The following is a 26,346-nucleotide window of genomic DNA, read 5'->3' as shown; positions in this document are numbered from 1 at the left end:
TCCTTATAAGATGGGCAGCTGAGTTTACAGAATTTATAGCATGTATAAGATGATTTTAACAAGAAGTGATATAATGTTTATGTTCTGGTGTCAAGATGAAGAGAAATCTGATTTTATGTGAAAGGCCACATGACCCTGAGATTAGCTCAGTTGGTTAAAAAAACTTGGTTGTAATAATACCAAGGTCATGAGTTCAATCCCCTGTGTGGGCCTGACTTAAGAGTTGGACTCGATGATCCTTGTGGGTCCCTTCCAACTCAGAATAGTCTGTGATAGCTGAAATTCAGCTAGGAGTCTTGCCATCAACAGAATTAAGACTGCGTACACAACTGAGAAATACACAGCTTGGGAAATGAGATCCAGTAAATTCCCTGCCGAGAAAGGTAGACACGCAATGTCAGAGGAGATCCTTCATAGAATGAGTTGGCATTTCTAGCTGCTTCCCAATTCTATAGGTGTTTATACCATGAAGTATGGTTGCTGAGAACATGTACCCAAGGGTGGTTTCATGAAGAAACATGGTGATGGAGCAAAACCAAATAGCTTTGAGATTCCCCAAGGAGGTCTCTATGCCCTACCATGAATATGAGTACTATGGAAGGGAAGAATGGGAAATTTCTCACTTCCATTACAAGATAAAGAGAGATCTTACTTCCCTTTGCCAGCTTTCAGAATATGTACTCTAAACAGCAAGAACAACTTATTTTGTAATGGGTAAGAGTTTAATCTAATCTCAACTGAAGCCAATCAGAATGACTCCCTCTAGTCTGTATGGCTACTGGATCAGGCTCTAAATATCCCAGCCTTTCACTGCCTCTTAGAATTATCACTTTTACAGTATAATTATGGCAGCCTCTATCATGTGCACAAGACACTGGAAAGCAGTTTGTCAATCAGTTCAGAACTGAGCCACGTGTATCAAACGACCTGTGGAAAGATCACTGAGATTAAGATAGCACATGCACCACAAACTTAATGATAAAAAAATACTGTGATGCTACTACTAGCTAAGAAAATAATATTAATTGAATATAGCATCATCTTCCATTAAAATCCTTGATAAAATGCATTTGGTTGGCCTGATCTTTTATCTATACAAACTGCACTGGTGTGGGGGGTGTCAGAGTAGGACTAAGACCTGGCTACAGACAGGTTTTTTCTTTTTCCTACATTGTCATGTAAGTCTTGCAAGAAAGCAGGCCTAACTTGAACTCTGTGTCTCAGTTTCCCTGTCCCCAGGCACCCAATCAACCACATGAATCAAGTCAGCAGAGAAAGACGCCAACAGAGAGACCAGAGGTATGTACTCGCCACTGGGTTGTTCATTAAGCAATCACAAGCTGCAATTTGGATAATGTTTTTCTTTAATTTAATAGCCCAGCTGCCAGAACTGGTGGTAGCAAATAATTTTAGGCTTTATCTACAGCAGAATTAGTCATTCTGCTCTGACTTAAGACATTGCTTTTTGTAGCAAGAACCATGTTATGTTAAACATAACCTTCTCCAAACAACAGAGATGAGATCTTTATGTTGCATGTGGAGCTGAGCTGCAGGGAGAACTCAGAAGAGTTTGGGAGGTACCCCTTATTTGTAACATTTGTACATCTCTAACAGCCCTTAATGAATAAACTTAGTAAAGAAACAGCACTGTGGAGAACAATAGGAAGAGTTGGAAAGACATACAGTAGGAAGGCAGCTATAGTTTGATCACAGATAAAGAGTGGTGAAGCAGTTAGAAGGACAGCTCTCATGCTCTGACTGGACAATGCCTAAGAATTTTGCTTTGATTATAAGCAAATAAACATAACTGGTGGTTAAAGGGAAAGAGTAGGCTAGGAGCTTTGTATCTAGTAATATAGTTCAGATCCAATTCTGCCCTGAGTGAGGCTGAGGAATCGGTTGTCCGGGGATACAGAAGTAGAGGAGCTGTACTTGGTACAGGCTGTAGATACAGTGCGGGAGAAAGAAGAAGGGAGAGAAGGAGAGATCATGTCTCCACTTCTTTACTTTGTACTTTCTGTTTAGATGGAAATTTGGGGGCTGAGGTGTATGTGGCATTTACTAGATAAAGCATGTAAAACAATTACAGGCTGTGCAAGAACATGTAGTTTAATGTATCTGTTCTTAAATTGTAGGACTGCACTGAACAGTCTGCGTACTGTTGCTTCTGACAGTCTGCAATTCATTCCTGCTGACTTAAAACCTTTTTATCTGCCTCAATTGTTTCTTTCATCTCTGCATACAAGAGGAAGGCTGGGTGACTCGAAATTCATCAGTACTAAAAACCTTACTTCTGCTCTGCTTTGCAATTGTATTTGCCTGTATTCTTGATGTTCAGACATTCATGTAATGCAGATTTCTTCACAACATAAATACTTTAAAAAGGATGTTCTCAAGGCCATTTGGTATAAATTTGACCTATTTTTAATTCTTTAATTGTTTATGAAATGCACTTAATTCTCTGTATTTTCTTCCATGCTCAAATAGGTGATTCAGTAGTATTTTAGAAGACTAACACTGATGAGGACCCAGACAATAACAGTGTGCATGTGTACCTCAAACTTAATAGAGCAGAAAATCTGTCAGTAAGTCAACAGGATTTCATTTCACGTTTTCTGTGAGGAGATGAATCTGTTCACTGAGGTCTTTGGCCAGCAAGTGAGTAATTCTCCTTTTACCTTGTCTTTCAGCATTGGGACTTAGTAATGAAGTACCTTTCCACAGCAGCTGTGTTCAAGGAGCAGCCTCTCCTGAGCTTATGTGGAAATGGTCTTGCCTGCATGCCAGCAACTCTGGGACCTGTGAACACTGAGAAACCACTGCTATTTTCCTTTCACCAAGAGAAAAATTTCAGGCGATCCTTCTCTTCAAGGCCACTTTTAAGGGGCCTTCCCTGCAGAAAAAGCCATTTATCCCACAACTTTCATCCTGCACCACACAAACTTTCCTCCAGAACAGAGACCAAACTAACAAATTTTTGTACAAACTGTCACTAAGCAAAGTGATGTATGCTTGCTGGGATGAAATACAGGACAACTGGGGTTTTCAGTAAATAGAAATGTTGCTATGAGACATCCAGTATGGGCTTATTTCATAGTTTCAGTCTAACATGGATTTAGGACTTAGAGACATTCGTCATTACTGCATGTAATAATTACTGGAGCAGTGTAAGTGAAAAGATGCTCAGATATATGGTAAAATATAGTTACTGAGGTATTTGAGGCTCTTATATGAGTCCCAATTACCAGAAGGGTAATGCTGCTTTTGTCTCAATTGCAAATAAAAAATACCATCAACACATAACATTTTTAATTAGAACTGCTAGCCTCCACAACTTGTCTTTGTTATACTTTATAGCTCCTTTTCAGGGAAAAAATAGTAATAAATTGATATTAATTAAATTTTCTAGTAATAAGCATAGTGAAACTATTTGTCCTAAATAAGAATTTAGGATAAGGTACTACTAGGGTATTACTATGCAATATTAAGCCTAATGTAAACATTAAGCTAACATACAAAATATGTCAGATAGGGTGGATATGATAACTAAGCACTGTAAATAGCCTCTTTCACTCAAATCCAGTATGCTAATCTTGATTTTTGTGGCATTTTATTACATTTTATTCATTAATCTTATTCAAATACACAGGGAAGGCAGTGACTGTCCTCCCTCAGGAGCACACCAACACATGTCACACAGAACACACTACTGCCTACTGCAGATATTATCAGTGCCAGCTCTGCTCCACACAAGGGCAACACAAGGCAACAACACAGCTTTTCAGCACAGGATAAATCTTCCACTGTAAAAGTCAGCAGCACCTGATACTACACAACCATTTTTGTGTGTCCTTATTGTACTTCCAGAAAAGATGCATGTTGAACAACGACATGAATAGTTACATAGATTTTACTTATATGAAATAAACCAGTGCACCTGAGAGTGACCTTTATGTCACATGTGATCCTGAAATAAAATATAGTAAATAAATTATGTTATAGAAAGCTCAACAGCTTCTGCTTGAAGTTTCCATGGGGAAGCAGCTGCTCAGTGATTGGTCACCTTAAAGAAAATCCTAAATGAAAGAATTATACATTAACATCCTCAAGAGCAGTTTTCTGTAAATGGAAATGTCAGCATGGAAAATATGATTAACTTCCCTGAGGTCAAAGGCAAGGCAATTTGAAACAATATAAAATGTAAATTTTCAAAATTGGATGAAGAAAAGGACCTAGGAGAAAAGCTACAAATAATTAATTTTTTGTTCAAAAGACGGTATTCAGCACAGCAAATTTTTTAGTAACTACAACACAGTACCCAGAAAAATCCTTGCCATGTGAAATAAGGCACTAAATCTCAAGATACCAAAATGCTTTTACAATGTCATCTCACTTCACATCTGCAGGCTTCTAAATCCTTCATGAGCATGAAAAGATCTTCTTGGTGTCTCAGCTTCTGCACCATAATTACTGTGCACTGGCTTTTATCAAAATATTTAAAGTAAGGGATAATGAGGCCACATTTTCAAAACACTGCAACCACTCATTTGGTTTTCCAGATGACATATCCATGCACGTAATCAGCATGTGGAGTCACAACTGAATTTCAAACTCAATTGCTTCTCAGTGTAAAAATGTATTGTGCCCATTAAAAGCTAAAAACCCTCACCAACCTCCCCTTTCCATCGGCCAAAAATTACCAAAAATACCAATATGTAATCTTGGAGCAACTGGTTGGCCACACAAGAATACTGAGAACCAGCAACACAGCTCAAGCATCCTTTCAGCCATATATGTACGCTGCACAGCTTTGAGACTGGCAGAATATGAATATTCCCTTCTGAATCTGGTCCCTTTCAAGACCTTCTGTTCAAAGAAAAATTAACTGTTCAGGCCTCTGCACATGTAGCACCCGCTCCTGGAAAACCTAGTTCATGTTTAAAAAACTCAAACCCAGGATCATAAATCCTTTCTATTCTTATATCCAGTTGTATCACAATATCGAAACGGGTTTTTTGATCTCTCTGTCACAAAAGCATAATGCAAGTGTGACATTCAATTTTCCCATACAATTCAAAGAATCATGTGGTAAATAAAAAATCGAGAAAAGAGGAAAACAACCCCCCAGAACACCACGTACAGAACACACCAAAACACTCCCCTCTCTTCTGCAAGAGCATCTACAAAATATGGCGTATTGCAACACTCACGGCTATCGTAGCATATATTGCCCAGGGCACGTCCTGTCTGAAGCAATACTTCCTGGTCCTTGCAGTTTAACAGCTGCACCAAAGGAGGGATCAACCCAGCGTCCACACATGGGTTCCGCATAAATTCTGCAAGGAACACAAAGCCTGTTAAAGCAGCCCTGGGGTTTTTGCAGTTCCATCAGTTCTAGACACACTGGCATGGCAACTGGGCCTTTTGTGTGACTATGAACACATGCATAGACAAACAATGCAAGTACCCATGCAAGGTGCTAGACAATAAGCCCAAGTCAGTACTTGGGCTTAGTTCTTTCCATTATTTGCTAATTTAGAAGGAATTAAAGAGTATTTAATTGACTTCCATGGAAACTAATTTAACACAGTTCAGACTGAAAATATTTGTAGCATCACAAAGAAGTGCTGAAAAGAACAGTGAATTCACAACAAATTCTACATCAATTAGAGTTATTAAATAACACATGACTTAAAACTAGTATTCTAAAGCAACATTTTTTACTCTCTATTCCCTTAATCAGAATTCCTGAAAAGCTTTAGCTTTAAAAGGATTTTTTTAAAAATTATGCTCAGTAACAGGCTCTTTATTTGGAAGGAAAGGAAAAGAAAACAAAAGAGTGAGCAATACAAGTGAGTCCAAAGGGCTGCATCTTTCCACAATCCAACTGATGCCCACCATGGGAGGAAAGGTAGAGGACCCATCCCTTGGGAAGTGATCTCTCCCCTTCTGTCCTTTCTTCCTGATGTGTCACAGAGAACCAAAGTATTATTTCACATCCATACTAGTCACAGAGAACGATCCTGCTGTCAGAGAGATAAAGGGCTGGTCTCCAGGAGGAGCTATAATTAGGCAGGCACTGTGCTGCACATTTTAAAAAGGAAGTTTATAGGAGGAACTACCTCACACCAGTAAGTGTAATTTCATAGATTACCACAGAGAACCCTTTAGAGATATAGTATTGTAACAGGCAAATGGTCAATATGTTTTTAAATTGTGAATTGCAAATTATTATAGAATCCCAGAAGGGGTAACGCTACAAGGGACCACAGTGCATCATCTGGTCCAACATCCCTGCTCAGACAGGGTCATCCTAGAGCATCTGGCACAGGAATGAATCTGGAGAGTTCTTGACTGTCTCCAGTGAGGGAGACTCCACAACCTCTCTGAGCAGCCTGTTCCAGTGCTCAGTCAAGTTCTTCCTCATAGATTGGTGAGGTCCCCTCTTAGTCATCTCTTCTCAAGGCTGCACATGCCCAGTTCCTTCAGCCTTTCTTCGTAAGTAAGGGGGACACTCCAGTCCTTTCAGCATATTCATAGTCCTCTGCTGGACCTGCTCCAGGAGCTCCACGTCTCTCTTGTACTGAGGAGTTCAGAACTGGAACAGTAATCAAGATGCAACCTCACCAGGGTTGAGTGCTGGGGCAAATTATGTCTCTTCTTGATCCTAGACAATGTTGGATCTTGCAAAATCAGCTTGCCTTTTTGTTACTTAGTAATTTATAAGACAGAACTAAATGTGGTGCACAATCCCCTTAAAAACAGATGAGAAAGTTTTTCCAATTCTGGATCAACAGCATTCCTCATGCCAATAATTCAGAGATTTCATACAGTGCTTGGAGTACAACCACATCTTCTTAAATATTCACTTATTGCACCCATTACAATGTTCTTTGAATGTAGCTATAAAACCTCGTCTCTTTTGTAGTTGATCTTGCAGTGTTATTTCAGCTAAAGAACTATCATAGAGACAAACAATCCTCATGTGATGATAAACTTTGATATATCAACAAGTAGATGAAAAAGAATTGGCAATATCTATACACTTGCACAGGTACAACAGAAGATAGTTGTGAGCACAGTTAACATGCCTTCCTAAGGTACTGTAACATTTTAAAACTGTGGCCAGATGGTATAGGGTGATAAATGGTGATGGTGTCCATTGTAATGAATGTAACAAATATCAGACATATCTGTTCTTTAAAATTGGCCTTGACATGTCTTTGCAATGTTCAATCTTTTTCTTTATCACCCACTTTCATCTTCATTGCAATGTTTATTTACTAAATGTATTAAGTTTCTTCCTGTCTCCCGTCCCCTCAGGCTATTCCTCTCAATTGCCTGTGAAAACTTTTCTCTGTTCCTCAGCTATCCCTGAAGCACTTTCTTTTACACTCACTAATTTATCATAGTCTCTACACCATCAAAATCAGATTTTTTTTTTCTTCTAGTCTGTAACAGGAAATCAAACTTGTTCTCTCCTAAAAGACTGAGAGGTTTCAGTCTGTTCTGCTCTTTGTTTATATTCTTCCTCACATGGTGAAAAGGAGTAAGAAACCCTTCTACTCTCCCTTCATTTGGAGGGAGCAGAAGCTTTCAGTCTCCCATTCAGCAAAAAAATAACTGGGCAACACGCAGAACAAACTTGTATTTATCATGGTCATGTAAGGGCATGTAAAAGGTCCACAGTGAGGAGAGAAGCTCCATGTAACAAGTACATCTGATCCTTCAATATGCTCACCATTCAAAGGGAAATACCCAGACATGGAGAGACAAGAGTGACTAAAGGGAGTTTTGTGTGTTTGCATATTCAGAATAGGAGAGACTAACAGGAGCTCATTTTGGGAGAAGGAAGAGTCATGTGAGCTGAAGAGATGAAACAGAGCAAGAGCACAAAGAGATGAAAAGGGAGAGATGAAACATGACAAAATCATTAAGGTAAGTAGAAGAATTTGATGTGACCAGATGTGTCTGTGTGTGTGTTTATGATCAGATGAGGGGAATGCAAAAGCAAAACAAGAAGTGAGCAAGGAAAAGATGCTCTTTTATCAGTAACACCCAACATCAGAGGCTCTACTTGCAGTTCTGGCAGTGTTACATGGTGTGACCACAGGGAAACAAGCTCAAGAGCCTGGGTTTAATGCCTATTATCTGTAGGATGTTGAGAATACAAATTTCTCAAAGTGCCTTGAAGCTTGTTGAAAACAGGTGCAATATAAGTATTGAACTCTTGTGTTTTTATGTAACAAAACAAAGAAAACAACTGAATTCAAATGAGGTATTCCTTGCTTTCCTCCTTAAGCAATGATTTCAACAGAGCTAGAATCCAATGAGAAATACTCAGATGATCCCCGTTTTAAAAGCTCCAGCTACCTTAAATAGTTTCTGAATACCTTCACTTTAACCTTGGCTGACAGAGGGCTCCATTACACCTGCCAATGACTCTAAGGGAAGACAATTAATATTTTGCACGATGAACCAAATAAAATGCCAGCTTTTCTGAAAAGCATACATATAACATCAGCTTAAAAGCTGTCAGGAAAAAGAATACATTAGAAACTATTCAGACACTTCTTGTATTATTTTAGATTTGAAAGATAGTGGCTAAAATGCTCTGTAAGAGAATCTTTAATGAAACAATACATAGAAGTAATGAACATTGATTTTATTTTTAACTTTCCTCAGGTAGGAGCTACAAGGACTAACTGTGAAGATACATGGCTGACTGTGATACTCTAAATACACTTATTATGAATTCATTAATTACAGAAAAAAACATATGATATGGTTTCATAAATCTCTGTCATTCTGAAACATTTCTAAGTTTAAATTTCTATGTTTACATTTTTACTGGCTATTTATCTAAATAATTTTAACAATTGAAAACTAAACATATATCTCTTATTTTCTTGTTGTTTCTGAATGTCCATATATAGCATTGTCTTAAAATCAGTGAATTGGGTGAAGAAGGTCGCCCAGGGGCTGTTAGTAAGAAGCTGTAGTATTGTGATTCCAAAGAAAAAGTGGAAATGAAATGTGAAAATAGTCAGCAATAATACAGCCCTTTCTCTGAAGAGGCACCAGCATGAGAGTTTACAAATGGAGAGAGATAAGGTTCCCAGGATAGCAGATAAGAAGCATCTTATCTACTTTCTCTGCCTGGCCTCAAGGGAAGGAAAGTCCAAAATGCCTCTGTGCCTCTTTGGCTGGGACAGTAGAAATCTCAGGAGTGTGAAAAGTCAGCCACAAACTTCCTCTACCCTCATCACAGGGTCTGCCCATTGTGCCTGCCTGCAGATATGAGGCTATTCTTCTGAGCTCAAGGTATGCAGGGTATTGAGTGAGCTTTGTGATAATTTTTTCTAAAGAAAAGTTTAAATAGTTTTTTTATCTCCAACATTTTATCATATGCTGTATACATAAAATACATACCAAAATGGACCCCTGATTCTGATTTGGGACCCTGGACTAACACATTGAATGCTCTTTAGGTAGGACTAACTGGTTTTGTTGTGGTATCAAAGGCCTCATAATGGTAACAATCTTATCACAAATCTCAGACCAAAGAAATGATCTACCCCTTAACTACCTGTATACGTGCTACTGCTGTAACTACATGCACTATGCATAACTGGCTGCACAAATGGTGCAGGTCTTTTTTTCTACATGCATTTCATATGGAATTGCATTTCTTCAGTGGTGTACTATTTCTGCTCAATAAATTGCCCTATTGTATTAAAAACTAAATACCATGAAAGTATGAGCTAAAAAAAATCCTAGCAGCCAAATGCTGTTTTGATCATACTAAAAAATAGAGAAAAAAATTTGACAGAACAAAAAGAGTGAAAGGGAAAGACATGAAAGGTGTCTAATCTATAAAATGAAAACATAAATGAAGTAAAACATACTGACAAGTGAGGTGAAAAACTGAAGATGTTCCAGCAGAAAAGTTCTTGTAGAAAACCTCACCATTTCTGGCTACTTCTGCTATGATGTTAGCTACTTTTGCTGTGCAGGAAGACTGTGGCGTCAACAGAGTCGCGAACACCTGGAGAACTCCACTTTTCTGGATTTTTTCACTTGTCTCCATATCTGAAAAACACATTACACAAAAATGACTTGTGCATCAACTTGCTTTGTGGAAGAAAAGAAAGAAAAGCAGAAGGGAAGTTAAGTCTTCTCAAAAGTAATTATTAAAGCCATTGTTTTCCCATCTAAGAAGCCAACTGTTATTTCAGTAACCATATTTATTTTATCTGATGTGCTCATAGGACTTAATACTTTGCCATTCCCAATCAATCGATCTTTATAAGGTGACTGCTATATAAGTAAATACAGATACATACTTATGCATACATGGAGAAAATACTGGAGAGACTGTTAGAAAGACTGAAGGTCATAAAGTGATATGAAGCACACTAAGGTTCTATGTAAAAGTCAAGGAATGATAGTCTGAAGTGATGAAGTATTGGAAATGTTTAAGGAATGATAGGGAAGCCCTTGCAGCTGAGGGTACAGCTTAATGCAGTGTAGGAATCAGAAACTGGAGGAGACTGAGAGTTTAGATGATCCTGGTCTCGGCTCCTCTGACATTCAGCCTTCTCTCTCTCATCCTCTGCCCTTTCCCCACTTGCAGGGCTGCAATTGATTTTAACTGGTGGTAGTCCCAGGACCATCCTGCTGCATCCTAGCATGGGATAGATCCACTCAAGCTGAGCCCAAACAGAAGCCAGTACAAGCCTGGCAGAGGTGACTCACATGGGTTTTGTGGTTCACATACAGAATGTACATGCTTCAGTGGCTGGGAGCTGGTTTTGTCTAGATAACAGAAAACAGACTAAAAAGAGAGAACTTCAAGCCTGGATTGCAGTCCTACCTCCTATTTTTGCATTCAGTTCGAACTTGGGATGTTGGTATTTGGCTAGAACCACTCATCTACAATATGTCATTGATGTCATCTGATTACAAACAGAAGAGGTACTAATAAAGATTAATTTCAACATCTTGTGCATAATATAAGTGCTAATTATTATTGACCTGTTTGCAATTCACTTAACTGCAATTTTTGAAATACACTGAGAAAGCCTATCAAGAGATAGAATGTAAAGGAGCTTATGGCTTATTTGGAAGCTTTTATAAATTCTGACATACAGCTCTGTTCTCCTGTGGATATACACAGATAAAAAAAATTGAATTAAGAAAAAATCATATCAGGACTAAAGACTGGTTCAGACATCTTAGCTGTCCATTAAGGAAGAATTCCTCCTTCTCCCTTAAGTTCAAAACTCAAAGTACAGAATTCAAAATTCAAAATGTAGCTATCTGTGAACCCATATTAGTAGGCAGGAGACAATACTGCATTTTCTCCTGTCATGCTGCTGAAATATACAGTATCTATCTTATTTTTATAATCTGCAGTTTGATAGACTCATTACCGTGCAAAGGATAAATTGCATAAGTGGAACTAAATATATCCTGCAAGAAGTGGGAAAATAAAATTAAATGCTTCTCCAGGCAAGTTGTGTTTAGCACATGCACCTAGAGATTTATTTTCTTAAGATAAGCAAGTGAGTACCAATAAAAGCACAGACTTAACAAGCCTGTCAGAAACTGGGAGATCAACTAGCTGGGATCACATACATGGAAACAGAGCAGTGAATTTTGTCTTAAAGCAGTAGAGGAGGCACACCTGCATATACTCTTCCCTTCAAACCACATCCTAGTATGTCTTGTTACCTAAGTTGAGTACAAATGTCAAACTTTCACTAGTCATAAAAGAGGGAAGACTGATTAATTTGACCAGGAGTGAGTGTACCTGGCACTGGGCAGGGACACTGCTACCTCTGCCCTACGCTGGGTGTGTGCTCAAGCACAATTATTTTGGGAACAAGCACATTACTCTGGCATCAGGCAGAAGAATTGCTACTAACCATGCAGCCCACAGTGCTCTCTGAGGCGTTTTTGCCAGTAACTGCCTTAGGTGTTAAAAATGCCACAGGGCGCTTCAGCTTGTGCCTACCTAAGCTCTGTTCTTCCTCTACAGAACGCATACAAGTTACACTTGGTGTAATATACAGATTAATCCAGTTTCAAAATAGAGATACAAGAGTATGACATTAAATCTTTGCAAGTAGTTTGTAGTAGAACCTCCATAAAAGGCATCCTAAGGGAATGTGCCAAGAAAATTACTGTTAAATCCTCATGCACATTACTCTGGTTTGTATCTGCAGAAGATCCTTTTTTTTCCCCAGGGATTCTGTGTTCATCACATGAAAGTTCTATTACAGAAAGTGGGAAAAAACCCAACTGTGCTGAAATATACAAATTAATTTCTTAAGTCACACATAAGTAGCAGATACTTTAGTTACAATAAACCAATCTTTCTGGAGTTTTGAAATGCTTACATAAGGAAGGGTATTTTAACTACAACAAGATGTCTTGTATATAACCTAGTTAAATTTTTGTTTAAATTGTTAATTGCCTGGTTAAATATAGCATTTTTGCTTCATATTTTTTATATTCTTTTAAAGAAGGAAGACAGCAGGCTAATGATGCATAAGACAGCCTTGTGAAGTCCAGACAAAGATCTTCAAACACTCTTCAGCTGAGGAGTCAACTGTACATACAGTTGAGGTACTAATCGTTAAAATGCTTGTCTGTAGAAGAAAATACAAAGCTGGGGGTCTTGAGGATGACTTCAGCACAGCTTTAGGTATATAAGCATTTCTTAGAAGTGCCCAAACAGGACAGGTACTTCATGGCTACTTGCAAAACATGAGCGAACAGCCCTGTATGTGACTCTGTGCATATGTAGGTACGCAGTTCACAGCTCTGTTCTGTGGGACACACTGAAGGCATAGCTAGAAGGGGACCTGCAGACAGCACAGCAAAGCAAATAACTTTCCTAAATCAAATAAAGCCCTTCTACTCCATTGGGTTTTTTTCCACTTGCAGCCAGAGAGTGGCATAGTTGTTAACGCAGGGACTGGCCACCCATTGAGGCCCGTGCACATCTGCCTCCTTTTTGCTCAGCTTCATATAACATGAGTCCTGTATAAATACATAAAACATAAAGGGACATAAACAGGGGCACAAATGAAGCAAAGTGTGTGTGGTGTTATTCTTTGCAGTGAGATAACGAAGGATTGTGTTTATATAGCAGAATTTTCACTGTGACTGTAAAAATCATGAGTTAGTGTTTCTTCTGCAGAACCCGAGACTGAAAGACCACACACCAACGCTGCCAAAGCCCATACACAGCCTGGCCCTAGCAGAAATACTGTAGGGTTTGCTGAAAATTAGAAATTGCTAGTGGCTTTAGCATAGGCAACCCTCAATTCTTGCCTTTAATAGCTCTCTTCAGAGGCTGCAGAAGGTCTGCCTGGCTTCCTGTGTGTGTGTGTGCATGAAAGAGGGATTATTTATTAAGGATATGAATCTTCCTCACACTAGCTTCATTCTGGGATCCTAGTAAATTATTAGAGGCTAAATTATTTTGAAAACTTATTTCAGTTGTTGTCTTTTGAATTGCTATTTCAATATGCTGTACACTGTAGTTGGAGCAAGTAAAACAAAAAAATTTCTCTATGAGCAAGAATCATCTAGGCAAAATTCTCCTGCTGTGCTTTCTATGCTGGGAAATTATAGCCAACATTCCTTTGGCAGAATTGCATCCCTTTTCAAATCTGTTAAATTTGTGTCTGAAAGAAACGTAGCAATCTGGGTAGCCTGACGTTAGGGCGCTACACCTCAAAATCCTTTTGCTATGTGTGATGTCCAGATTTCAAATGTGCTCTTTTGAAGCCTGATTTTCTGTCTGCTTGCACCAGCCCACCTGCAGAGCACTCACTGTCCCCTATCTTACAGCAAAGGAATGGTAGGATTGTAATAATGTTGCTTTAGAAACAGCCCATTTGCACACAATATAACAGTGATGTGCTACAGCAGCGTAATTGGGGGAAAAACCCTCTAAGGTTAAACCTGCAGTCTTTATATCACTTGATATCAAGACAAAGGGTATATTAGATCACATAGTGTCAAAATCTTATTAATGTCATAGCTAGATGATTAAAATGTCAATATCCTTGCTTCTCGTGGTTGTTTTTGCAGTGCCTGGAGTCAGAATAATAAAGCGTGCGGGCAGGAAATTGTTTAATGCCATAGATCAGAGTAGGAGAGCTGAGCACCCTGGCTATCAAACTGCTTAATTAAGTAGCAGAAATCACTCTAGAAAAATAATCCATTGAGTGTCCCAAATTAAATTCTACTCTTTCTTCCCTTTCAGCTCTATGTTCTCTGAAATTTCACTTCCCTCTATTTACTCTTTTCTCCTCTTGGTATTATTTTGGTATTTCAAGTGAAAGAAGAGGCAGAAATGGGGAATGGAAAGGCCAGGCATATCTATCAAAAGTACTACTACTCTGCCCTTGCTAGCAGAAGAAAGCTATAGGTTTACCGTTCCTACTCACTATAAACAATAAGTTTAGGTTACACTATTGTTGGTAACCCAACAGTACTGACAGCTAGCACTGCAATAATTTCCATGTTGTGAAGTTTCACATCACAAATGAGGCATGCCACAGAATTGCAGATAAACAGCTTCCTGAGTGTCTTCTTCCTTATGCAAACCATGCTGGCCATGTACTCTTTCGAAAAATGTGTCTTTCTAGTTGCAAAGATGTTTTATAAACCTACTGAAACGACTGCACAAAATTACCTTGACTTTATAATGTTCCTCCTACATGGACTCTCATCAGAAAGAGAAACATGAACACATGAATAAATGATGAGCCACATATATCATGAAAGGAACCTTCCATCTGCACTTTCAGGAGGCAGAAGGGAACGAAGGGAATAAGGGCTATCTTCTAATTGGCACATCCTCCTAACCACCAGTGGCCATATTTGGCCTCCCTCAAGAAACATTGTCTCTCTCTCCACAGCCTCCTACTGTGTTTTTCAAACCACAAAATGAAGATTTTGCTCTGACTACAAGAGCACAAAAAGTGAGATGTAAAGAACCTCAGCAAAAGAAATTATGTGCTCTCATGCAACAAAGAATGCATCACTGATAAGGAGGGTTTTGCTTAGCATACCTTAGGCAAAAAGACCACTGCGGTTATCAAGAGTTAGTTTGACAGGAAAAAACAAGTCCTTTAGTAACAATTTATATATACAAACAACTGTATAAATTTAATTTCTTTTTGGCACACACCTCCTCACGTGCAGAAATCCCCAAAATCACAATTGCTTGCTCACTTATCCTTCATATTAGACACCTATGAGGCAGTGAGGAAGGATTCTCCCTTAGCTGGGCAAATGTTTCCATCATGGTGTTTGCTCTGTTCTGTCTCTGTCAGCAGCTACAGGCCAACTTCAATTCCTATTTTTAATGAAGCAACTGAGACAGTACACAGATGTTTGTAATTAATATCTCAGTTCTAACACAGAAGGAAGGGCAGATGGAGAGACAGATTCATCAATCAACTAACTGCAGGATTCCCACTGATTAAAGTCTCCAAAAGCTACATCCAAAGTATAAAAGTGAATTTCAGGACGAAATTTCACTCCTTGAATAGCCTGTTGCAGGTACCAAAGAATTAATTTAATAAATATACACATGATCTTTGCCTTCAGTAAGGATATATACACATCAATACTTCCATGAATGCCTTACAGTGCAAGGCAGAATATTAAAGTCAGGCATCTTGGAACCCCAGAGTTCCTGAACTGGGTCCAGTTTAGAGCCCTGACACATAGTTTGGTGGATTTATCCAAGCTGTTCTCCTGCTCGCCCTTTCTGACTCACCCTCTCCAGGATGTAACCATTTCAGTAGCAAAGTTGCTGGAACAGTTTGACATTACTGTCTCGGCATCTTCATGTTTCATATTCAGCCTGTGTGGACATTTTCACCTGCCTCCTCTCTTACTTGTACTAACTGGACTTGTTACAGGATCCAGGGTAAAGGGCATCATCATGCTTTCGTTTTTCAAACTCTGTAACAGAAATACTAGGCCTATAGTGTGAAATCCTTTTTCCAAGTTTGATTTAGTTTAAATATCAAATCAAACTTGAAAGCTGAGCATTATATATGTAGGAAATGTTTCATGGTCCTTTCAAGCAATCTCTTAATTAAGAGTGCTCTTGAGTGAGCTGAAATGCTTGCTGTAAAATTCCATCCTTTGCTTATTAAAAAAGTACATCTACATACAAAGCAATTTTTTAGCTACTGATATTTTTAGTAGGTTCTGCTGTCAAAGTAGCTGAAGGAAAGCCTAATCTAAAAAACATAACATTTATAAGTGACTGGGGAAAAACTAAGAATGGAATTTCAGACCTGAAATTGTGAATTACATGATGTCTAAATATAACTTTTTTTTTGGTAAAAAGTAGGAGGTTTCCTTTGCCTCTGTATTGCATTTTCAAAAGGTAGGCCTTTTCCTTTGCTTCTGTGTTGCATTTCAAAAATGCAATCTAAAAAAAAAGATGTGTCAATTCTATTATCTGGAACTGCTATTCATGGTGCCTTTTGTAAAGTAAACATACATAATAGTTAATCTTTATTTGGCACATTGTGTATTTAATGAATAGCACTTGGAATTTATCACTTGGATAAACATTTAACTATCTGGCACTAACTAAATACATCACTATTAAAGGGAATTTATGTAAAATATAATCCCACTAAGAGGCAATGATTACCATTCAGTATCATTAATGTAAGCCAGTTTACTGGGAGATAGTCCAATAAAAAGCAGTCACCTTGATTTAGTATAGTTATACTGTAATAATATACTATATACAGAACTTAGGATGAAACAATTCTGGGTTGTGTGTATACAGTACCATGACAAGGCAACAGCTCCAGGAGCTAAGATGCAAGAAACATCCGTCTTCAGCAAAAAGAAGGAACACAGTACTCGAGCCAAAACTCCCTCTTACAAAATTTCCATCAGGATCCCCAACTTTTAGCAGGGCATTTGGCTAAGAATATTCTCAGGTAAGCTTATTGGCATGCAATGAGCTTGACTGACTGAGCTGGCCCAATTCAATGTGATCCTCTGGCTCTGCAACAAGAGATTATCTGCATCAGAGGCAGACTAGAAATTCTTGCTTGTATGAGTACACTGGTCTAAGATGTGGGGTTTGGCTTGACGGCTTCCTACCAGCAAACCCTTACTGATGACACAGCTATACTGCCAAACTCCGCAAAAATAATAGAAGTCTGTTTTGTTGATAATGTTCTTTCTGAGGGACGTGGCGTAAGGTACTACAGCAAAGCAGTATTTTAGCCTGTAGAAACTGCCAGTGTACTGAGACAGTTCCTATTCTTGCTAGTGCAAAAATAGGGCTAAGCCTCCCCTAGTAGAAGAATATAAAGCCTCCATCAGGGTTATATGTACTATCTTCATTTTCTCACAAAAAATCTCAGTGTAAGCAGCTGTTGTAAAATGCAGTGGGAATTATGGAGAGATACCGCCATTTAGCTTATTATTTTCTTTCAAAAATGTTATCTTTAAACCTTTTTCTCCCTTTCCCCATTTCTCTTGTTCCTCTAAGAAAAAAAAAATCTTACACACTACTCTGTTCCTTGTTACTCAGCCCCTTAGTTTCATGTCTTTCTATTTCATTTCTATTCCCTCTCCTCCTTTGGTTTGAACAGACATTAAATGCGTTAGCCCCGCGCCACTGAAGTCCAGAGAAGCTGCATCAAGACTAGTAGTAGCTAAACAGTAATCATTTCATGTCTCCAGTACACAAAGAAAACAAATTGTACAAGGTACTATGGGTAGCTCAGTGCTGCTCTTAATATTTTAGTAGTTTACAAGACAAACCAGGAATAATAAAGTAGTAAAATCTTTGACATGGGCTAAGACCACCATCTTCCTGAAGAGTATTTTAATCTCAGCAGATAACTATAAATTTCAGCAGACAGTTAACAGTAGTCCTGCTTTATTTTTATCTTTTTGGAGGAGGATCTTCTAGCTTTCATCTGCATATTTCTTTTTTGTGGATATACACCGTAAGTGTCGGCTGTCTCTTTGAATGCTCGAGCTGGGATGCTCAGGTGTCAGGACTAACATGCAGGCACAAGTCTGCTGTGTCTGAGGATACATCCATGGGTGGCCTCCTTCTCCTTCTAAGATCACAGGTGGGTTACATGTACCAGGGATCACTGGAGAGCTGACCTAAGGAGGATCAGAAAGTCCATCTAGAAGAGGGACTACTCTTGAGAACAAAGGGAGATGCTGAAGCTCAAAGAGGAATAAGAAAACAGGGAAATGTTACTTGTCAATGAATTTAATTCTACTAGCTATCAGTTGTTTTAATAGGCAACTAATCCAATTAGTACCCCTGTCTACCCACTTGCTTGTGCTAAGCCATCTCCATGTGCCTCTGCACTGGCTTGTGTTGTCACAGCTTACATGTTAGTAAAGAATTAAAGCTGTGAGGGTACTTAAAGTTTGTTTCTTATTTATGTGAAACAACTGTAGCCAAGTTACTCCTACAGGTGAGGGTCAGAACAGAACCTGAGACAGTTCTTGTTTTACGCTATAATGCAATGCAACCATTCACAATCATGAAAGTACTTTTCCTTGGCCACAGTCTCAGTGAAATGATGATCACCTCAATTTACTCTTATTCTGCTCAAACAGTCTCTTCAAAAAAGAGAAAGATTCATTTGGTGATGTCTAAGGATACGTTTGCTTGAGCAAGCTGTGAAATATGGTGTTATTCTCCATGCTCCACTCCATGACAGGGAATGGAGAAAGCTTAAAACACCTAGCCAATAGGAAAAAATGAGAGTGATTTCAGGAATGTTTGTGCCTTAGAATAACTCTGCTAAGACAAAAGTTTCTACAACTTAATTTTTTCTATTTTTGGGGTAGGAGAAAGCATGTCTTTTACTTTCATGCCAATGTGTGAGAGAATTGTGGAAATAAGAGCTGAAGTGACTTGTGCTTAACCCTGTGTGTACTAAAGATGTACACGGTTTCATTGAAATCAGATGGCACTTTTGTGCTACAAGTTAAGCAGATAGCTTCAATGAAAAAATAAGAACTACCACAAATGTTCAAAAAGGAAATAGATAAAAATAGGTAAAGCTTGCTTATTTCTTTTACAAATCAAAGACATTAAAAGTGACAATAATTTTTTTTGTTAGTTGAGCCCCAAATTAAAGAATTACAAAACATTATCCCTAAATTCTTAATGATTTTTCTGCTCCAGTAGAGGAGTTGTTCCATCTTGCAGTCATCTTCACTGGCCATAGAAGATCACAGAATTTTGTAATTCTGTGATCTTCTATGGCCGGTGAAGATCAGAAAAAAGAATATCAAGTATAGAAAGCACACGAGCACTAACTAAATTCAACAACATATGGAAGCCACAGCCATAAAAAACAGAATAAAATGAAGAATTTCCAGCTCAAATACAACCTTAGTTTTAACATGTGGTTGTGAGAACTGGAAATCCAGCAAAACATTAAAGAAAGGAAACTAGATGTCTTTCAAAGCAGGTGCCTACAGAGGACTCAGGGCATTGGATGTAAAATTTCATCACTGATGAAGGAATGTGAGAAATGTGCAGTGTCTGCAGAAATCCAACATTTCCTTAAGGACTCCAGATGCTAACACATCCTCCTCTGTGATAGCATCAAATAGGAACAAATGCATCGCTGAAAACCCACTGGTAACTTTCAAGAGAAAACCTGAACAAGAAGGTTAAGGTGTGAGGGCTGAGCCCGTGGTCACAACACCATAAAGCTGGAATAGCAGGAAGTGATGGCAAAGGCTTATTAGCAGTTACTCAGAGAGTTTGTCCTCTGATACAACACATTGAGTATACTCCAACGTGGCTGGAGCATATAGCCAGAATACATTTTGGGGCAAGACAAAATACCACTAAGAAACTGTTCATTATGGGGACAAAAATGTCATACTAAAGTAGCCTTTGAATAATGCTGAGATTTCCAGTTTCAAACATAGATTTATAATTTTCATGTGTCATGTGATGGTTCCTTGAGCCATCACAGGTACCAGCATAGCTCAAGAAGTAGAAAATGGGGCATCTTAGCCAACCACATCTTTAAGGTAAAGTGTATTATTTCAAAGTTTTCCAACATTTCTAAATTCCCCTCAAAACTGGGGCCCTGCCCTCTCACTTAAGCTTATCTTTATTGGTGTGATTTTGCTTCACCATGTTTACACACAACATGCAAACTCACACTCTTAGTCTCACAAAAGGTGTAAGTAAAAAAATGTTTCAAATGCATGTGCTCGCCTTTGCACTTCAATTGATGTCAGACATTTTCAGAGTCAGGTGCTGAAGGCTGAGATTAGTGGGCATTTTCAGCCTCTTACACTGAGTACATCAGAGTCAAAAATAACATTTCCTTTTCATTTCCCTGTTCTCAGGCAGTCCTTTCTTGTAGGCCTCTACTTGGGGATCTTAGGATAACTGCATTTTTTGGATAAGCACAGTATTTATGAAATGACTCTTAATAGGTATAAATTTGTATATATATTTGTTGATATAAAATGATGGCCAATATTGTTTTCTGTTGTATTTTCTTATACAAGACAATTAACCAATTGTTACCAATATCCAATAGTACATACCCATATTTTAATTTGGGTGTGAGATACAAAATAAAGCATTTACATCACTCTACATTCCATATCACTGTAAACAGTCTGCTCCAGATCAGCACAATTCTTTCACTACAATAACACAGCAAATTATGTCTGTAGAGAAAAAAAATCCAGATTCTGTGGAGCAGACAAGGGAGTAACTTATTTCAATATACAGGTGTTAAAGGAAAGCACATGTAATAAATTAATTTCACCTCTTGATTCAGTAGAAGCCAGTATTTCATTCAGTGCATGCTTGACTGGTTTTTTCTGCTTATATTGCTTATGGGTCATGTACCAACCTTCTCTTGAAAATCTGAATTATGCAAAGTATAGCAATCTAGAGACAGTGAGCACTAGCAGATGGAGAGAGATCAGGCATTCCTGTTTTCCTTTCAGAAGCAAGGCAGACAGCATTTTCATTTAATGTGAATGACATGGATCCACAGAGGTGAAAGGAGCTGTGCCAACTTACTCTACCTGGGAATCTGGACTAAAGTTCCTGCAGCCTTACGGCTGCAAAGTCAGTGGAAAGGCCAGCTAACTTAACTGTGAATGCTGAAGGAACTCTGCACAAAATGAGGTCTGTCATTATTCTAAAGCATTTCTAATGCATGTTTATCTCTTATTCTGTCATTGTTGCCACTTTCATCTTGAACTCCTCAGTGCTCCAAGCTAGGCCACATATGACCAGCCTCAGCCAGAAGAGCTGGTGACAGGTAAGAATTAAAATATCTGCATAAAGGGGAATATACATATTTCCAAAACAACGTCTCCTAAGGAAAACCTCTGTGTATGTTTTTCAGACCCAGGCCTCAGATGTGAAGGGCTATAAAACTATCTCCCTAGATGAATAGTAGCTAAAAAAATTTGAATTTGGCTTGTCCCATATTTCCAAGAGCTATCACATTCAGCTTGTGTACACCATAATTTGATTAGTGTGACAAATAGCATAATAGCTCGTAAAGTCGGACAGGAGGGACCCTGTTCCAGGGCACTACACCTGTCTAGGATTATCAGAATACCACTTTCAGAAGGAGCATGAAAAACAAAAGGAAAAGCAGCAGATTACATAGAAAGAAATCAAAAGTTACAATGTTTATCATAACTTTGCCATCTCTTTCTCTGCAGTAGACAATATGAGACGAAAGTAATGTTTTAACATAATAAAAATTTAAAAGACTGTAAATGGAACTATAATTGTATTGTTAGAGACTAGGGAACTGAACTTTGGTTTCTGCAGCAACCACAACCCTATGCTGCAGGCATAGACACAGCAGTTAAAAGCAGGGTAATGGTCACTGAAATGTTCGTATGCACACGTTATATGCCAGAACTGAAGTTGTGGAAATGATTCTTTCCTTTGCTGAAAATCTCAGTTTTCTGTTAACACTGGGTTTAACTGCTGATCCTGGCTGGCAGTAGAGGGGAATGAGTTGTATTAGTGTATCAGTAATGTTCTAAATTCTATGTAACATAAGACTTTCATCTCCAAGTCTTAATGAAGTGAATAAAACTAACTTCGGTGACTTACAATACCACCATGAATGCCCAATGAAATCACAGTCCTTCCAAATTTTCGTGAAATAAACTCTATTCCTTGCATGGCTTATTTCTCTAGGGATACTCTAATATGATGATTTACTGAACTATAATTAGAATTTATACTTCATTAATATAATCATACACATGGAAATATACTAAAAGTGAGCAAAATAACTATTTGATAAATCTTATTTAAATTATTTCTGCATTACAATTAACATACTTTTCTATAAAAAATTATTTCTAATTATTATTGTATAATAATTTATATACCGATGCAAAGGTGATATATATAATAATAAGGACTGTAACTAAAAATCAATCAATCAAATCCATATTTAAGATGTTAACTGGATGGATAAGAACTATGAGAAAGCATTTAGAAAGCTGATTCTGTATCTATTTGTTGAACCAACCTATTACATACATGCAATTTACCTCATAGCCTATGAAGTCTTTTGAATGTCCTGCTGTTCTCACAAAATTATCCCAAACTAGAAGTTTGTCTTCCATGAGGATTTTTCTTCCCCCCCCAAGTCATCAGACTATCCTGAGAATTAAAGCCTGTTGTCCAAAGAGACTCCACAAAGCTTATGTATTGAAGTGTACTGTTCCCTTGAACGGGCATGGATATACTGGTTCCTAAATTACCAACAAGTTGTTGGAAAAACTGTCCTATGTAACACATCTACTTTTCAGAGTGAGTTATTTTAGTTGCCCTCAGTCTGGGACAACTGAAAACATGTGGAGATGTGTATTGTCTGGCAGCTCAGCAGGGTTATGTTCATGTTACTCACTTACATGCAAAGAGCCTGGTACATGATGGAGGGATTAAATTTTATAAAACTACTCAAAAAAGAGACATAAAAATCCTAATAATCTATTTATCTGATCTGGAAGCTACAAGACTAGAAGAGAAAAGATTCTGGAAGGAAGAACAAAGCCCTAGACTGACAGGGAAGAGAGTCATCTGGTTGCTAGGAAGCATCAGTAAGTTTTCCATACATTAGTCAAAATTATTTTGCATCTGCCAAACGTCTTCTGTGACACATCTATGTGACCTTCATGGGCAAAATGGTAAATTCTGCTGTTTACATAAGTATATTGTAACTTTTCACACCATCTTCTTTTTAGTACTTGTTTAAGTATTAGACTTAAAATTACTGGAAATGCCATATTCAGCTGGAGGCTGGATTCAAGGATTGGATATACCTTATAAATAAATGCATAGGGAAAATGATTCAGCATCTTCAAAAAATGGGTTGATCTAAACCCCAAATATTTTATTACTTCGTGGCTGACATCTCCTTCCAAAATAATCAGAATGAAAACCTGACTATTAAACGCAGAGGTAGTTATAATCCATTTTTTACTTGATATGGATGGTGCTTATATTCAGTTGGGAAAAACCTCAAGAAGTGTTTTACAGCAACTACTAAAAGGCTGTGATTTGTGGAATACCATCATGGGGAAAACCCCAAGACTTATTAATAGTATGTACTTTTGAGTGTATTGGTATTTCGCAAGGACTAACTTTTTTTAAATAAAAAATTTTTAATCATGGCTTGTATCTATCCTGGGAAGTTTTTCAACCTGAAATTGTACACACATACTTTTCTTCTGCCACAATCTGAAGCATTAAAAAAGTTGAACTCGGAAAAGTCTTATAAACTGTCATCTTCATCTACCTTACCTTTCTGTCTACTGGGAGTGGGGACATGCATTCCATAGTTTTAGGTGAAAAAGACATCTTGCTCCATTCTGATGTTATTTTTGTTATTGTACTACAGTATATCAAATTTGGACCATCTTTGGATATCCAGCCTAGTTCTGCTAACTGAAACTCCTGGAAATAAGAAATCTGTGATGAGAAGTATGAAGAAGAATACATTCCAAATAGGAAGGTATGCTCTTCCAACCAGAACTAGCAAGCAGCTCCCTTATCCCTCCCTCATCTTACCAGGCTTATTTCTCCATCTCTGTTCTTATTTTTTTTAGCAATCAATTAGAAAATTAATTGTGCTACTTCATCATATTGGAAAAAGGACTGGACTACAGCTGTTCCAAATATTCAGGTATTTACCTGTCACCACCTTCGTTGCTACCGGAATGTTACAGATATATGGGTTAAAAAAATCCCCCTCAGAACAGCCAACCCAGCAGTCCACTGCCCATTGCTTGAGACAGTCTTTCTGCCACATTTTAATACCTCCATTTTAACTCAGTGGTCTCATGAGATTCAAAATTTGAAAGGTCCATACAACTTACTGTTTTGTGCCAGAGCTTGAAGCAGACAGTCCAAGCATCCCTCCAAGCTATCTGCTGTGCTGTCAGTGGTTGTTATCTTCAGCTTTTTCAGGGCATCACTTAAATTATCTGCTTGGTAAACACAAAGAAAGGAGAAATCAGTGTCCTCATCAATTTGGTAATAGCAATATAGCCTTGAATGTAAATAGTGTAAAATAAACCATTCCGGTTCTTAGGATACAAAAAGGCAGAAGTGAAAGGTTATAGATGAAATTGAACTTGCCAAATTTATGTATATATATTTATCATCCTGCATCTGAGAAAAGGATGTCAGCAGGCACTTTATGAAATGCCACCAAACAGCAATTTAGGCATTAGGATTTTCTCAGCCTAGTTGGTGCAGAAAACCAGCAGCCACTCCTTTGCTTCTATCGTTGTGTGTAGGAATAAAATAGAACGAAAATAAGCATATATTGGTTTTTTTCATCAATAAAGGGAAAGTAATTGAAAATGCCCATTTCTGCATGCTGTGTAGGCTTCCATCTTGGCTATGCATTCACAGACGCCTAATATTAAGCTTACAGCTTTTTAAGTATTATACCATTTTCCACCACAATGTTACGAGCATCATTGTTTATATTTGTATGTGTTTTATTGTGTTAACTCTTTAAATTAATTGAACCATAGAAACAGATGGAATGTTTTTGAAATATGAAAGTCCTGTTGTGGACTTCAGATAACTAACTCTTGCCTTTTTAAAAAAAACACCACTGAAATGCAAATGATATCGTATCATTCTCAAAAGATGCACATTTTTCCCCATAAAGGTTGGGGTAGGAGGACTATTACCATTTTGAATATTCTGTCTATTCATGAGCAAGGTTTAAGTGCTGGCAGCTGCAGCTTGAGTCTCTCTGGTAAGCCTGCTGATGACTAACCTCACTCTGAATGGACTATTCTTTTAAAAATGGGTGCTGATTCAGTTTCCATGCCAACTCTGACAGTAAGCAGAAAGTGTTACTCAAAACAAATAATGCTAAATAGCATCTAGCTGTCTCTTGTATCCCAATGGCTAATCCAAGAGCCTTAACCCAAACCCAACAGAACCACAGGTGCAGTTTCAATGCATCACTGTTATCTTCTGAGCCTGAATGGCAGCCAGTGCTGCCTTCGAGCTTCACACCAATGTAGGAAGCCCCTTCACAGGTTGGCACCTGCTGTGCTTTGCCTCTTCTTCACTTGCCTACGTATGGGATGGCGCAAAGGAAAGGAATGGAAACACAGCAGGCATCCTGTGAAGAGGTGGAATCTCAGTCCTGGTGCTGCTCTGTTTTTCAGCCAAAGCTGTGGCTTTTGTTCCACCTCCATTTTTAATTAGCACATGCTTTTGTAGTTCAATATCCTATACAGATAAATGTAAGGTACTTAAATTTTGAAGTGCTCAGTATTTATATATGAAATTGTTTATATGTTTCTATGATTGGGCAGCTGGATTGTCTATTCAGTAATGAACACGTTCTTAGCAATGCTATAGCCAGGACTCCCATTACACCTAAATGCAGAGAGCCAGCAGCATGCTGGCAACTCTATAAAAGCCTTTGGGGCAACCACACTTCATTGTGCTCCTTGAGATCTGAAACCTGCCTCCCTACCCCTCTCCTTGCTATGCTTAACTCCCACCTCCTGGAACAAGCTAGCAGGGAAAACCCCCTAAATTTCATTTTCCTTCCTATTGACTTATGTTACTCTCTAACTGGCTTCCTGTAGCACCTTTCTGGAACAGCATTTAACCAACTGCGAAGTTGAACATGCACTGAAAAGTCTCAGTGGTTAAATACGTTATTCAGGAAATAACACTGGAATTTCTCAAGAGACACAGGTGTAGAGTACTCAATGACCAGCCCCAGTACTACAATGTAA

At 38.2% G+C, this 26,346-nt stretch overlaps 1 protein-coding gene across 4 annotated transcripts in view; it reads right to left on the bottom strand.

Moving 5' to 3' along the window:
* The window catches only part of RAP1GDS1 (Rap1 GTPase-GDP dissociation stimulator 1), a 94,634-nt gene that overhangs the window by 34,274 nt on the left and 34,014 nt on the right, over positions 1–26,346 (bottom strand). For 2 of the 4 annotated variants that reach the window (XM_071555888.1, XM_071555891.1), the window contains exons 2-4: positions 24,448–24,558; positions 9,970–10,092; positions 5,211–5,336 (exon numbers count right to left, since the gene is read on the bottom strand). In XM_071555888.1, the coding sequence (XP_071411989.1) occupies positions 5,211–5,336; positions 9,970–10,092; positions 24,448–24,558 (360 nt within the window). Of the gene's footprint in view, positions 1–5,210; positions 5,337–9,908; positions 10,093–24,447; positions 24,559–26,346 lie in introns of those variants that run through there. The other 2 variants (XM_071555889.1, XM_071555892.1) reach the window with 2 other exon arrangements.

Source organism: Pithys albifrons, chromosome 5 (genome assembly GCF_047495875.1).
Source record: "Pithys albifrons albifrons isolate INPA30051 chromosome 5, PitAlb_v1, whole genome shotgun sequence".
Lineage (NCBI taxonomy): Eukaryota > Metazoa > Chordata > Aves > Passeriformes > Thamnophilidae > Pithys > Pithys albifrons.
Note: the sequence above shows the minus strand (reverse complement) of the source record. Positions and strands in the feature narration are given on the sequence as shown.